The sequence below is a fragment of the Calidris pugnax genome, unplaced genomic scaffold (genome assembly GCF_001431845.1).
Source record: "Calidris pugnax isolate Ruff unplaced genomic scaffold, ASM143184v1 scaffold127, whole genome shotgun sequence".
Lineage (NCBI taxonomy): Eukaryota > Metazoa > Chordata > Aves > Charadriiformes > Scolopacidae > Calidris > Calidris pugnax.
Genome location: NW_015090883.1, coordinates 2,466,579 through 2,479,040, shown reverse-complemented (window position 1 = coordinate 2,479,040; position 12,462 = coordinate 2,466,579). Strand labels below are relative to the sequence as shown.

The window sequence follows — 12,462 nt, the reverse complement described above, 5'->3', positions numbered from 1 at the left end:
ACACCGGCATTTCAGAATCCTGATAGTACTCAGCTAGTGGTAAATTGCTACTGTTCACTGCTGCAAGGAAATACAGCAATTCAGCACGCCGTGGATAGTGTTTTGGGATCTCAACGTCACTGGCTAAGGGCAGCAATTTCGTTTCTTTTCTACTGTAGCAAGGAAAAACCTACTCCCATTTAAGATCCTTGGAATGAGTCCTCTCACAAATTCCTACATCAGTTCCCAGGACAAAGTTTCTGTAACACCCAGAACGGAATTTGAAGAACATCACTAATGAATTAAAATATACTGTCTCCAAAATTACTATTATGGATAACTGAGTAAGATCCAGAGGCATCATTTATGGCTCCAACTGCTACCTTCCACAGCCGTAAGTCCCAATTCTGCTGTTGTTTACTCAAGAGTAAATCAAAAGCAAACTTCTTGAAGTTAGGAGTCCAAACTGGTGGAAGCACAGAAGAAAACAAGTAATGTTCCAGGCTAAGGAGGGCCAATAATGACCTACCAAAAATTCAGGAGGAAAAAAAATTATGCCAGAGTAGGAAGGTCACTCCCTTTCTTCCTCCCTACTTTTGCTTATCTTACATGACCTCTATCATTGATGAGTCTGACACCACTGACAGCTACAAGAAAATAAGGACTTTGTAGAAGCCAGTTCAGTTGCCAGCAAGTAGATAAATCTTGTCAGCATCCAGACATAAATAAATGTGTTTATTGCAATGGCAATAAAACTGTGGCTATCTTTTCTGGAAAATAATCTGCACTAAATGACCAGACCCAGCAGCGATGTGGGTGCAGTATCTCAACTACCAGGCATCTCAGCAGCTCCAGCCACTTGATCAGTAAGATGAGGGCAGGCTAAGAGGAACCATGGCCACGATGACCTGGCAGAGCAAGGCATTCTGTGCTCCCTGGTGTAATTAAAGGTGAGAATTGCTGTGAACTTCAGTCCCGGACACTTACTTTGCTCAAAGGGAAAACATCTCAGGAAGCTCTCACTAAAAGCAGCAGAGTTGAGAAAGATGCTCCTTGCCCTCACCTCCAAGGCCAGTTAGTCCCTGGCCAGCCAGACTGCTGACCAGCAGCTATCCACAGGGACACTGTCCAACAGCAACATCTCTGCTCCTTCCCAAGAGCTGCCTTTGTCTCCATAACCAAAGAAAACATACGGTATAACTTCTGTGCCTAAATTCCTCCAGATCAGAGAAAACACACAAGAATTAAGTCCAAAAAACTAAGATTTAAGACTGATACAAGCATTCAAGCAGACGTACAGGATCCATTTTACCTTTCAAGATGTCAGAGCAACAAGCATCAAGGACCAGGGACGCATAAGCTGCCTGTGCTTCTCTGCTGCTGGCCAATTAAGCACTGCCAGACAATCAATTTCAGAACCTTCCCTCTCCCCCCAGCCCACCTGTAATGATTTCCCAGATCTGGTGCAGCACAGGAGCCCTGCTTTTGGCCAGCTCTGGGACACCAGAGCGGGTGGAGAATAGTTGGGAGGGAGACTGAAACTAATGTGGAATTGGATCAAATGACAGATGTTAGAAAGCAAAATTAAACAGTTTTTTCCTTGAGACCAAAACTTAAATAATCGATCATAACAAGCCAGCTGCTACTAGTGAATAAAGCAGAATCTCATTGTTCTTAAACTTCTTAATAACAAACTGACTTAAACCAGGAGTTCCAGAAAACCAGCAAAGTTTATATGCGTCTCACTAGAGCAAACGTTCTTGACTATCTTCCTTTGCCCAGAAGACAGGAGACTTGACTTACACTGCTTCAAAATACCAGATTATGAATCAAAAGATAAAAGCAAATACTTAGAGATGGAAATCTTCATTAGCTTAACAAATACATATAAGCATGCAGCAGTCTTTCCCTAGATGCTTTACTGAGCAAAACTTAACCAGTGGGGCTTTTTTTAAGCAAATCTGTGTTCACAAGACTAACTGCAGCATCACACATTGCTTTGTTACACCTACGTACAGTGCTTGCACCACGACCTCATCGACCAACGGTCTGCCCGGTCTTGAAATGAGAGAACTCAATTACTTCTACACACTAAGCCACCACTGACCAACACACAAATACCAACAAACTAAACTAAAAATAAGAGTCACAACGGGGCCCTTTTTCATGAGGATTCCAACTTGTGCTATGCTGGACCATTCATTTGCTTTAACGAGGTTTATGATGAAGATAACAGCAATTAGCTGAAAATAGCACAGGTGGTTATGAGCAGCCTGGAGACGGCCCTTCAGACCCCACCGGGCCAGTCACCTGAACAACTCTACTGGGAACACAGAGCCACCACAGGAATGAGTGGAGGTTCCAGCTGCCTGGCTCAGCGAGTGGGATGCAGCAACTGCCTGAAACCAGAGCAAGGAACCAGAGGAAGCTTCTCCAGCAGCTCAATGGCTACTTCAGGCTGCCTGAAGAGTATTTTCAACTCCTCAATTATTTTCAACTGCTCAATTACGATCGAGTCTTTTAAAACACTTTTTCACGAGGCCTTCACCCAGGAAAAGAAGCCACGCAGCACAATTTGCTGTGCTCTTTCAGCCAACGTAAAACACTTCACTTCCCTTTTAGGAAAGGAAGGAGGAAGTCTAAGGGACACACATTTTGTAATTAAAATGGATTCTTTCATGTTTTGTTGAAGAACTGGAGCGCGAGACAGAAGGGTGCATCCTCAATCAGACCAGCAAGCCCAGTTCACCTGATGTTCAGCCACAGCTGGAGGAAATACAGCTGCCACCATGGGCCTGGTGCTCAGGGACATGTCTTGATACCACCACAGGAGCTTCACAGTGATCCTCCATGGGCCAGTGTTTGTTAATGGCCATGTGAAGCACTTCTTTGTACGCACATACTCCAGCCCCACCATCAGCGAGGCCTCCTGTGCTCAAACCAGAGCGTGGCCCCAGGATCTGTGCTTCCTTTGCTGGCAGTGACGAGGGCAGCTCGTTAGCTCCCTGCCTATTAGGAAGAAACCTACCTGGCAACAAGGACATATAGGCAGCAGCATGGAAGAACCTGACAACTGATCTTATGGGCACCCTTCCCTTTTCCATAATAGCTTTTCAGAGTACCCACTGCACAGCTCCACTCAAAGCCACCCCTCCTGCCAATATTAAAACCTTTGGACAATAGAAAGAAACAAACCTTCTAAAGCCGAGGAAACATAAGATGTGCACACACACCCCGCTGCACTTGTCCTAGGACCATTTCACTCATGTTGCAGTCTGTGCTCTCAAAGGCAAGAGCATCCTCTGCCCCTTCCCTTCCCCACCTCCTCCCGCCGGGTCAGCTCGGGGCTGGCTGAGGGCCATGTTTCACGCCACATTAAACAGAGCTGAGCCCACGGCCTGTGCTGACACTGGTGCTCCTCTGACCACAGCGACCAGGAGCTAAGCAGGGAGCTGAAAACGAACCCAACTAAATTCACCCACTGAAAAATAACCCCAACGAAAATAAACACAAGTAGTTTTCAGCCCGCTCACCGTGTGGTGGCACATGTGCCAGTAGGAGCTTGAGAGGGGCTGGAAATGCAACCCCAGATGGGTTGAGTCCCCCAGCAAAGGGACCAGGAGGCAAGGTTGGACATCGACCATGCCTGGTGGTGGCAGCCCAGGCTTTGATCACTTTAAATCACCTGTAAAACACCACAACGAGCCACCAACAGAGGCCACTTGACAAACAAATAGCACAGTCCTGCGCCCAGGGGAATTGTCCCCAACAGAGGAAAGCCTCCCATCATATTTAAAGTTCTTTTCTCATTACCTTGTGGTAGGGACCAATCCATTACCCCACCAAGCCATCCTGCACAGACTCTCCCTGCAGCTGCCAGCCTCTACCAGGCCTTCCTTCCATCAGCAATGGCAACACCTGCCTCCTCTGCAGTCCCAACCAGAGGTATTCCCCAGCCTCACCATCATTTCCACTCCCTTCATCATCTTGGCACAACTGTTTTGTTGGACGGTGTTGTGATCTGAATCAGGGAAATAAGCTGAAAAGCAACTCAAGAATTGGAAAAAAAAAAAAAAAAAAAAAAGGTGGGGGGGAAGATGAAAATCTACCCGATCAGATCCCTGACCAGATCTGTGGTTTGTCACAGAAATAAAAAAGTTCCTGTGCCCGGAAGGTGCCGGAGCAAACGGCCAGGAGCAAGGGAGGTGTGAGCTGAAAAACAGACTCATCAGCCCCACCACACTCCTGATTTTCTGTCTGGGCTCTCTCAGTGCTGCTTAATACGCTTCGAACTGTCTTTGCTGTAGGTCAGGAGCACAGACATGGCCAGTTACTCCAGTTAATGTAACCTTAGTAACCCAGTCCCCTCCGGTAGGTCAACAGCCTGTCAATGTGCAACTAACACCCCAGCCACCCAGCCGGGCGCCTGCCCATCTTAACCAAGAACAAGATAACGTAAATACCTCAGATAGGAAGGTTCAGAGGACTCTCCCGATTGCCAGCTCTTCATCATTATTTGAAAAAGAACTGATTATGCTTTGTACAGCTCTAAACCAGTTCATACAGGCAGCCTCCACTCCAAAGAGTAAGCTCTGATGTGAAGTCGACCAGCTGGAAGCCAGTGAAACTGAAGCGTTGTTATTTCCACACACAGCTCTAGGAAATCTATTATTTAAATATTTGGTATAATTTCTTGGGTTTGCACTTCAAAAACAAAACTCAAAGGGTTCAGGAAAAGCTCCTTCATAAATCGTCTGGTATCTGGAAACCCCATATTACAGTACAGTTCTAGAGACTTTAATGTCTGCTCTGGAAAGAGATGACCCTTATTTCTCTAAATACCAATTTGAGGAGAAAATTTCTGATAGAATCTAGAGAGATTTTTAATATGATAGACCAGGGTGTAACAAAATGGACTTTGAGCTAAACCAGATGAATTCCAGCTTCAAAAGACACCACCTCCTTCTAACCATTTGGGAAATTAACAGTTGGACCAGCTTATTTAGGGTATTGTTTTATTAATGGAGTCAACATCACCTGAAGTCTTTAACATGAATCTGAGGGGGTGTTTTGTTGTTTGGGTTGGTTGGTTTGTTTGGGTTTTTTTTGACACTTTAGCTCCACCACATGTTATAAACACAGTGAAATTCTGAGCTTGTGTTATTTGGGTCAGTCTAGGTGATAATATTAAAAACAGAAGAGATCATTCCTATCCCCAGAGAGCCACTGAGCTTTCGCACTCCTCTGAAATATTCCCGAATAATAGCGTTAAAAGAGGGAGGACAGGGTCCCTGGTCCCTCGCCTTTGTGTGTATGCAGATTGGATTAGGAGATTCTAAGGAAGAACAGGCAGGCTCCTTTTCCTCTCACTCCAGCTAGTGCTTATCTTTCTGCAGGGTTTTTACCTGTCAAAAGCCCAGACATTATCACATCAGAGGAAAGACCCTGGCGGGGGGGACTCCTTAAAAGTCTCCTATGTCCAAAGGGTCCCCCCCAAGGGCTCTCCTCAGGTGCCCTGACACAGCTCTTAGGAGGGGTAGTGCATTAGAGCAGGAGGAGTTGGACGCTGGCTCTCTTGGAGCCCGAGGACCACTCGGGAGTCCTCAGATCTGAGAGCCTGCTCCAGACGGAGGAGGAGCCTGGCTGGATCTCCATGACCCAGTTATGGACCACGTACTTCTAAGAATAACTTCCACATCAAGCGAGGAGAATTTTCTTCTCCCATCCCCATAAACATATCCTTTACCCTCATTACATTTTTATTGAGACGTCCCTCGGCACGAGTGCCAAACAAACCTTTAAGAGACTTGAAATTTCTTCAGCGTGCACGCAGCCAGCAGCGTGTGTGCATTTCCCTATCTCAGACAACGCAGAGCAGACACAAAGAGGAACCCTCGACAGGATGGATGCCTGAAGAAGCACAGACCAGGGAAAACATGGCAGAATAGCAGAAAGGAGCACGGGACGAGAGCCCTGGCTTCTGTCACCGTGGGCTGCTCACTGAGACAAAAAAAAAACCACAGAGAAGCCAACGGGGGTCGAACACCCTCTCCCCTCATTCACTCATTTGATAATAATGACCCAGAAAGTTTGCATTCATAAAAGGCACAGACATATCACGTGCCCTGAAAATGCAATCCTACCAGCCTTTGTTCCAAGCAGGAATCCCTACGCGAATAAAATAAATCTTGAAGGGGGGTTGGGGGGAAGGAAATAGGGTTTATAACAAATTTTTTTCCACAGACCCTCGGCTAGAGCAGCACTAGTGGGCGCAGCTATAATTACAGCAAACCTACATAATGCGTCTGAACTAGCTTAGCCCTTTCCCTGCAAGCAGAGAAGCTGCCACATCAGTAACTCCGTTGCTAGGGCAACTGCTTACTTTCCATATCAACTGCAAACTCGTTGCTATGGAGACACATATACAAGAAAAATTCCTCTCTATAGCCAAGGACCAGATGGTAGGGAAGTCAGGGAAGTCATGGGCTAACGGGCTGTACTAAATGGGACACACACTAGAGGACATTTAGATCTGTACGTTCACAATAGGATTAATCTGAATGACTGAATTCACAGGTCCAGCAGTATAAACAAAGCCAGGGAACTCCTCATCCACTCCCCGTCATGTGATACTTCACACTCTGGCCAACTATTATTAAACTGCTGAGCTCAATGCAAAGAGGTTTGTACAATCAAGGGCTCAGCATTTTCCCTTCTTCAGTCGGGCTCCCTGTCTCCATCCAGGAGCTCAGCCTCGCAGCAAAGTTACATGAACGGTCACCCTGCGGGCTGCCAGGTAAACCTGATGGCATTGCAGCAGTGCATAAACAAATCCGAGGAGAAAAATGCCTTTTCCTGGCATTCCACACCAGACCTAGAAGCACCAGGACAGGGAAAGCCAAAAAACTCAAGGGATACAGATGCAGCCTTTTTTTCTTTTTTCCTTTCCCTGTGACAAGGATTCTCCCATCGAGAAACGCAAGCATTCATACGCAGGCAGAAAAAGCTGCCCACTTTAAATACATATTTAGCCCCATGAATATAAATTAGTGGAACCCAAGATTGAGAAAACTACTATGCAGAGGGAATTCAAAAAAGAATTAAGTGTTCAGCAGAACTTTTTTTAGAAAAACGATTACTGAAAGGCTACGCAAACAAACACTGGGAAGCACAACTATGAGAGGAAAAGCTTCTGGCTTTTCACAATGTGTCAATGCACATCAACCAGCGCACGCCTGCAATTCCCAGCACTGATTAACTCCTTCCCCCCACACTGTACATCTTTCAGAGCCTATCTTGTTAGCATTTTATAACATCCCCGTTCCTAAATGCCTTTTTCCCCCCCCCCCATAAAAACATTAAGACTGCAAGCCTGCAATTTGAAGATTCTAGCTGCAAAGGGGAAGAAGGGGCATGAAAGGATTCCTTATAGAGGAGAGTCCCCTCCCTACCCTGCCCCGAGCCCCAGCCCAAACCCAGAGAACCCTTCAGATGGAGACCTTCCTTCTGCCCAGCAGAGATGCTTGCCGAAAGGGACTCGAAACAAGCCCAAGTGTGTGCGTGCACACACAGGAAGGTATTTTCAAAGCCAGCAGTTGATGTTTACTGCTTTCCAAGTCCACAATTAGCTGTCAAGCACCTGATTCAGCAAGTCTGACCAACCGCCAATTCTGCGCTCCGGACTCTGTCTGCCACCTCCCTTGGCCGGGACAGGAGAAGAAACCCAGCAGGAGACCTGCCTTGCTGCATTTTACATTCCAGATTGTCATCTCATTCACCTGCAGGTGACCAGCATCTCCAGGAGACAGGAGAAATTCTTTCTCCTAAACCTGGGATTTTCCAGGAATGAATAAAACCCCACCTCGTTATGGGTGTAGGCAAGGCCTCCCACCACACCTTGTTGTCTGGCCGTGTAACCATGGCTCTAATCAGGGAGTCAAGACGTGGGTGACTAGTCATGCATTGTGCTCCACCACTTCCCCGCGGAGCAGCAGCGCGTGGTGGCATTGTTCACAGGAGCTCAGCAGACTGCCGGGCATCTGACAGATAGACACCAAGACAAGTTCCTCATAGGAAGGAAGCCCTAATCTAAACAGTCAACTTGTAAACAGAGGAAGAGGGACAGAACAAAAACACAAAACGGCAACGCTAAACACATGCCTTGCCAGTTACAATATTTGGTTTGGTTTTTTTTTGAAAATATATCGTGTGAAGGTTTCTTACGGTCTGGGACAGGATCATAAAAGTCTGGTGTGGCACTTGTTATTACAGTCTCACTTCCAAACAAGAATTTAAGACTCCGCTTTACACAAAACAGGATCCAGTTCAGGAACAGGTTTTTTTAATCTCACACACAATCTTTCACAGCAACCAATTTATAAAAATACCAACATACAGGGTGCAATCAGCAATATGTGGACAGGGGATTCTAGGGAATAACATTTTAAAAAAAAGAAGATAAAAGTGTCAATCATTTAAAAAAAATGAAAGCTTCAGAGAAAAGAATGTTAAAATGAAAAGTTGGTAGTTTAGGATAACGTATGACTCTTCCTCTAGAGCTACTTGAGCTCCTATTCCACAGCATTTAAAGTTAAATTGCACACAAAATAGGGAGAACAGCACCACCAACAGAAGTCTAGTTTCAGGGTAACCAGTTACAAGACAATAATGGAATTTACTTCACTGAAATACAAAAGTTGAGTGGATCTATTGTTTCTGCCAGGAAAAAGCATCCGCTTTCTGATCTTCAGCCAGTTTTAGAGACAGACGGTCAGTGATGTGATTTTACCTGTGAGGAGGCCTGTGAAATTAATCCGCAAGCTGATATTTTTTATCAGTATACTCGTACTTTGCCAAAGATTCCTCCAGAGCACTGCTTCTGGAGACAGTCCCCTTCAGAAACCGATACCTGCTCCCCAGGCAGACCCAGGAGAAGGACTGCCTCCACCGCTCGCTTCCCCCTTCCCTTGCACGCAGCCTCCTCCTCCAGAAGCCACTGAGGATTCAACAATCAAACCAGGTGACGACAACAGAGATCCCAAAGCAAAAACGTGCTCCCCAGGCTTCTGCCACCGCGCCAGTCGCAGAAGAGACATGAGCCCAGGGAGACAGTGAGTGACATCTCGGTGACTGCTAACTTTCACCTTTGATGCCAGACCTGTCTCTCTCAGAGAGAGAAACTCTGCAGAGTTTCTCTAAAAACCTGCCTGAAATGGAACAAAGCTTCACCACCGAAATTCAGAACTACTTCTGTTTGTTTAAAAGAAAGAAGTTTTCTCAGATTACAACACAGACTAGGGAAAAAGCGATGGACTCTTACATAAGGCATACCCTTTCACTATACATTTGTATAAGCCAAGAACAGCAAGCAGCCTATTTATAACATGATTACATTCATCTAGTATAGCTAGAAACCATTACCACAGCATGATAACTAAAAACAATATTTAACCACTATGCATGAAGACACCAGCTGGGGGGAAAAGAAAAAAAACACACACACTCACACACCCCGAGTACTTTCTTACAGATGTCTAGACAATGAATTTAATAAAATCAGAATGAGCCATGCTAAAGAAATGTTTGCTCTCTGAATTTAATGAGCTACGTTACCAGGGACAGCGTTGCGTATTCCGCATTTCCCTGTTACGGACACGTTCTGGGATTAGCAGGTGAATATTTTCAGAGCCAGACAGGTTCCCATAGTTCCAAACTTACCTGACTTCTGTCTTTGTCCACTTTCTTAAAACACTTATTCAAGGACAGATTATGTCTCACAGAATTTTTCCATCCAGTGGGTGCGTTTGCAAAATAAGGAAAGTGTTCCAAGATCCAGTTGTATATATCCTTTACGGGCAGTCTTTTGGTTGGCGAGTCCTCGATGGCCATAAATATGAGGCAGCTAAAGGAATAAGGAGGTTTGCAGTTGGGGTTCTGCTTGGCATCGTAGGGCATGTCAGAGTGGGCAGGAGACGGCGGCGTGTCATCACCGATGTCCTGAACGGGGCTAACGCTCCTTAACACCGAGTCCCCAAAGCTTTTCAGCAAGTTCTTGCTCTCGTGTAACCAGTTCAAATTAGTTAGTTCTTCATCTTCCATGGCCCCTTTATCTAATCTGATGGCAGGCAAAGAGAAATCTAGGTCCTCGTCATCGTGAAGTGCCTTTGATATATCGCTATCTTGGTAACGTTGGCTCAATCCGCTGGGAACGCTAATTCCTGAGCCCTCTGGCTTCTTACTGGGAGGCATGACTGGACCCATTTAGACAGCAGCTCCTGGGAGAGGGAACCCGAAGGAAGGGGAGAAAGAAACAGAGAGAAAAGTAAGCTCATGAAAACATACTGCATAACGTTTTGACAGCTTTGCCCTAACTGGTCACTGGGTCTTTTACCATCTGCATTAAAAATGACAGACTCACATAAACACTCATCCGCAGCTGTGAAGTAAAATTATCTCAAGTCAGGAGAAGGAAGAAATTTCATCTGATGGAATAAAATCATAATCCCGATACCCCTCGCTTCTGCATGTACATGAAGCCCCACACAGGAAATCCTAAAGACATGTCCCTTTAATGATGAATATGTGTATCAAATCATTGAATACTCCGATTGTACCGCTTTAATAAGCATGTAAACTAAAAAAAATTAAAAAAAATAAAAAAAAGAGGGGCTTAAGGCCAGTTGCTTCAGATTAAGTTCAGCTGTTTGACTTTTGAGGACAATACAACAGCACCATGATTAAAGTCACTCTGGCTAAAGACTGCAGCAGACGAGCATCCAATCTGACTACAGTCGCAGTTGCAACAAAACTCAGAAATGACAGCAGAACTTCAAACCCAGCAAGGGTGGGAGAAGGGAGGAGGGAAAGCAAAGCACAGTAGTTTTGGGACCAGGGCCAAGACACGGGAAAACATGCGCCAGAGGAATAGAGCACTTTAAAAATGTATGTAAACAGAGAAGATTTTAACATAAGCTGAGCTGTATTTCAAACATGGTAGAAAACAGAGTCAGAAAGACTGCTGTGATGTTCAGCAGCGGCCCGGGAGAGGTGGGATGAGCTGCAGGCCCCAGGGTGGGGAATATCTGCGAGCGGTGATATTCGGGAGGACACGAGCCCTTCAGAGGCTGGGTGAAGTTGGGCACCTGCCCAACTCAGAAACAGCAGACAGGAGCCCAATAATTCTACTTCAGAAGCAGGAGACAGACTCCTTTACCTTCTCCTGCAGTACTCCAGACAGTAAAACTGCCAGGATCTAGGTCTGGAGATGTGAACAGCAGTGAAATAAAAACTGGAAAGAGTTAATAACAGACCTAAAACCGAAGAATCTTCCTGCACTGAGGTTGAACAAGATCAAAATGATTCCCTGTATCTAAAACGTACCCTCAGCAGTTCCCTGAAGTCAGGCAGTCACACAGTCAATACTGTACACGAAGGGAGAAAAACCTACTGGTAACAACAGAACAAGCCACCTATTTACAGGAAAAAAAGAACAAGCTAGCCATTCTGGGAAAGAGAAACGATGGGCTCTATTTTAGCCGTTACAAAAGGGCAAAAGCGAAACAGGAAAGTTCCTCAGGTCTTTCTATAAACACTTTATACCAAAGCAGCCTATACTAAAAACGAAACATACAGAACTTTTATGCACAGAAGCCCGTTAATACACACCATCACCCACCGAAGCTCGGCGAACGGTGTGTGGTTTGACACAAGTATCTTGAAGAGGGAAAAAAAACGCCGAGGCTGATATAAACACCGGGAGGCCAAACTTCGGCAGGTCCCGGTAGCCAGCTTTCAAACGGGTGGCCAGCACAGCCAGAAGGCAAACGCCAGCACCGCCGGGGCACCGGCACCACCACCTACCCCCCGCGCCCAACTTGGGCTCCAAATGGAAGTTACGTCCCATGAGCTTCCAAACAGGAAAATTATATGATGGCTGACAGTAAAGTAATTTAATTGCGCTGTTGCTATGACAACACGCTGCTCTCTTTCTGTTTAATTTGCTTATTTGCCAGTACCCTCCCAAAGGGCCGTATCGTACCATCCCCCCCCCACCCCGGTTTTTTTTTTTCTCCCCTCTTTCTTTCTTGTTTCCCCCCTCTCCAGGCCGCCGTCCTCACTGCTACCGGGGGTGACCGGGAGGCCGCGGCCCCCCGGAGCCCGGCTCGGACCGGCCACCGGCGGCCGCAGGGAGGCCCGGGGGAGCCCGGCCGGAGAGCGGTTCCCAGCGGGACGGGAGTGAGGGGTGCCGGGGGCTGACCGTCCCTCCCCCCCAGCCCGCTGGCGGGGCCCGGTGCGTGTGCATGGCGGCGCGGGGAGGGGGGGGATGTTAACGAGGCCCGTGTCGGCTGCCGCGGCGCCCCGCCGCCAGACAAAGGAGCGCCGGTCACATGAGAGCCCGCAGTTGGGCGAACATTTTTAATCCGTTGCCAATTGCGGGTGCCCCAGCGGATACCGACACAGCCGCTCCCCGACGGGCCTCACCGC

General features: G+C 46.7%; 1 protein-coding gene across 8 annotated transcripts in view; it reads right to left on the bottom strand.

The window, feature by feature from the left end:
• The window catches only part of FOXN3 (forkhead box N3), a 130,136-nt gene extending 118,246 nt beyond the window's left edge, over positions 1 to 11,890 (bottom strand). For 5 of the 8 annotated variants that reach the window (XM_014947020.1, XM_014947025.1, XM_014947023.1 and 2 more), the window contains exon 1: positions 9,697 to 10,258. In XM_014947020.1, coding sequence (XP_014802506.1) covers positions 9,697 to 10,239 — 543 coding nt within the window. In that variant the 5' untranslated portion in view covers positions 10,240 to 10,258. Of the gene's footprint in view, positions 1 to 9,696; positions 10,265 to 11,358; positions 11,401 to 11,653 lie in introns of those variants that run through there. The other 3 variants (XM_014947021.1, XM_014947022.1, XM_014947028.1) reach the window with 3 other exon arrangements.
• Between the last annotated feature and the right edge of the window lie 572 nt (positions 11,891 to 12,462).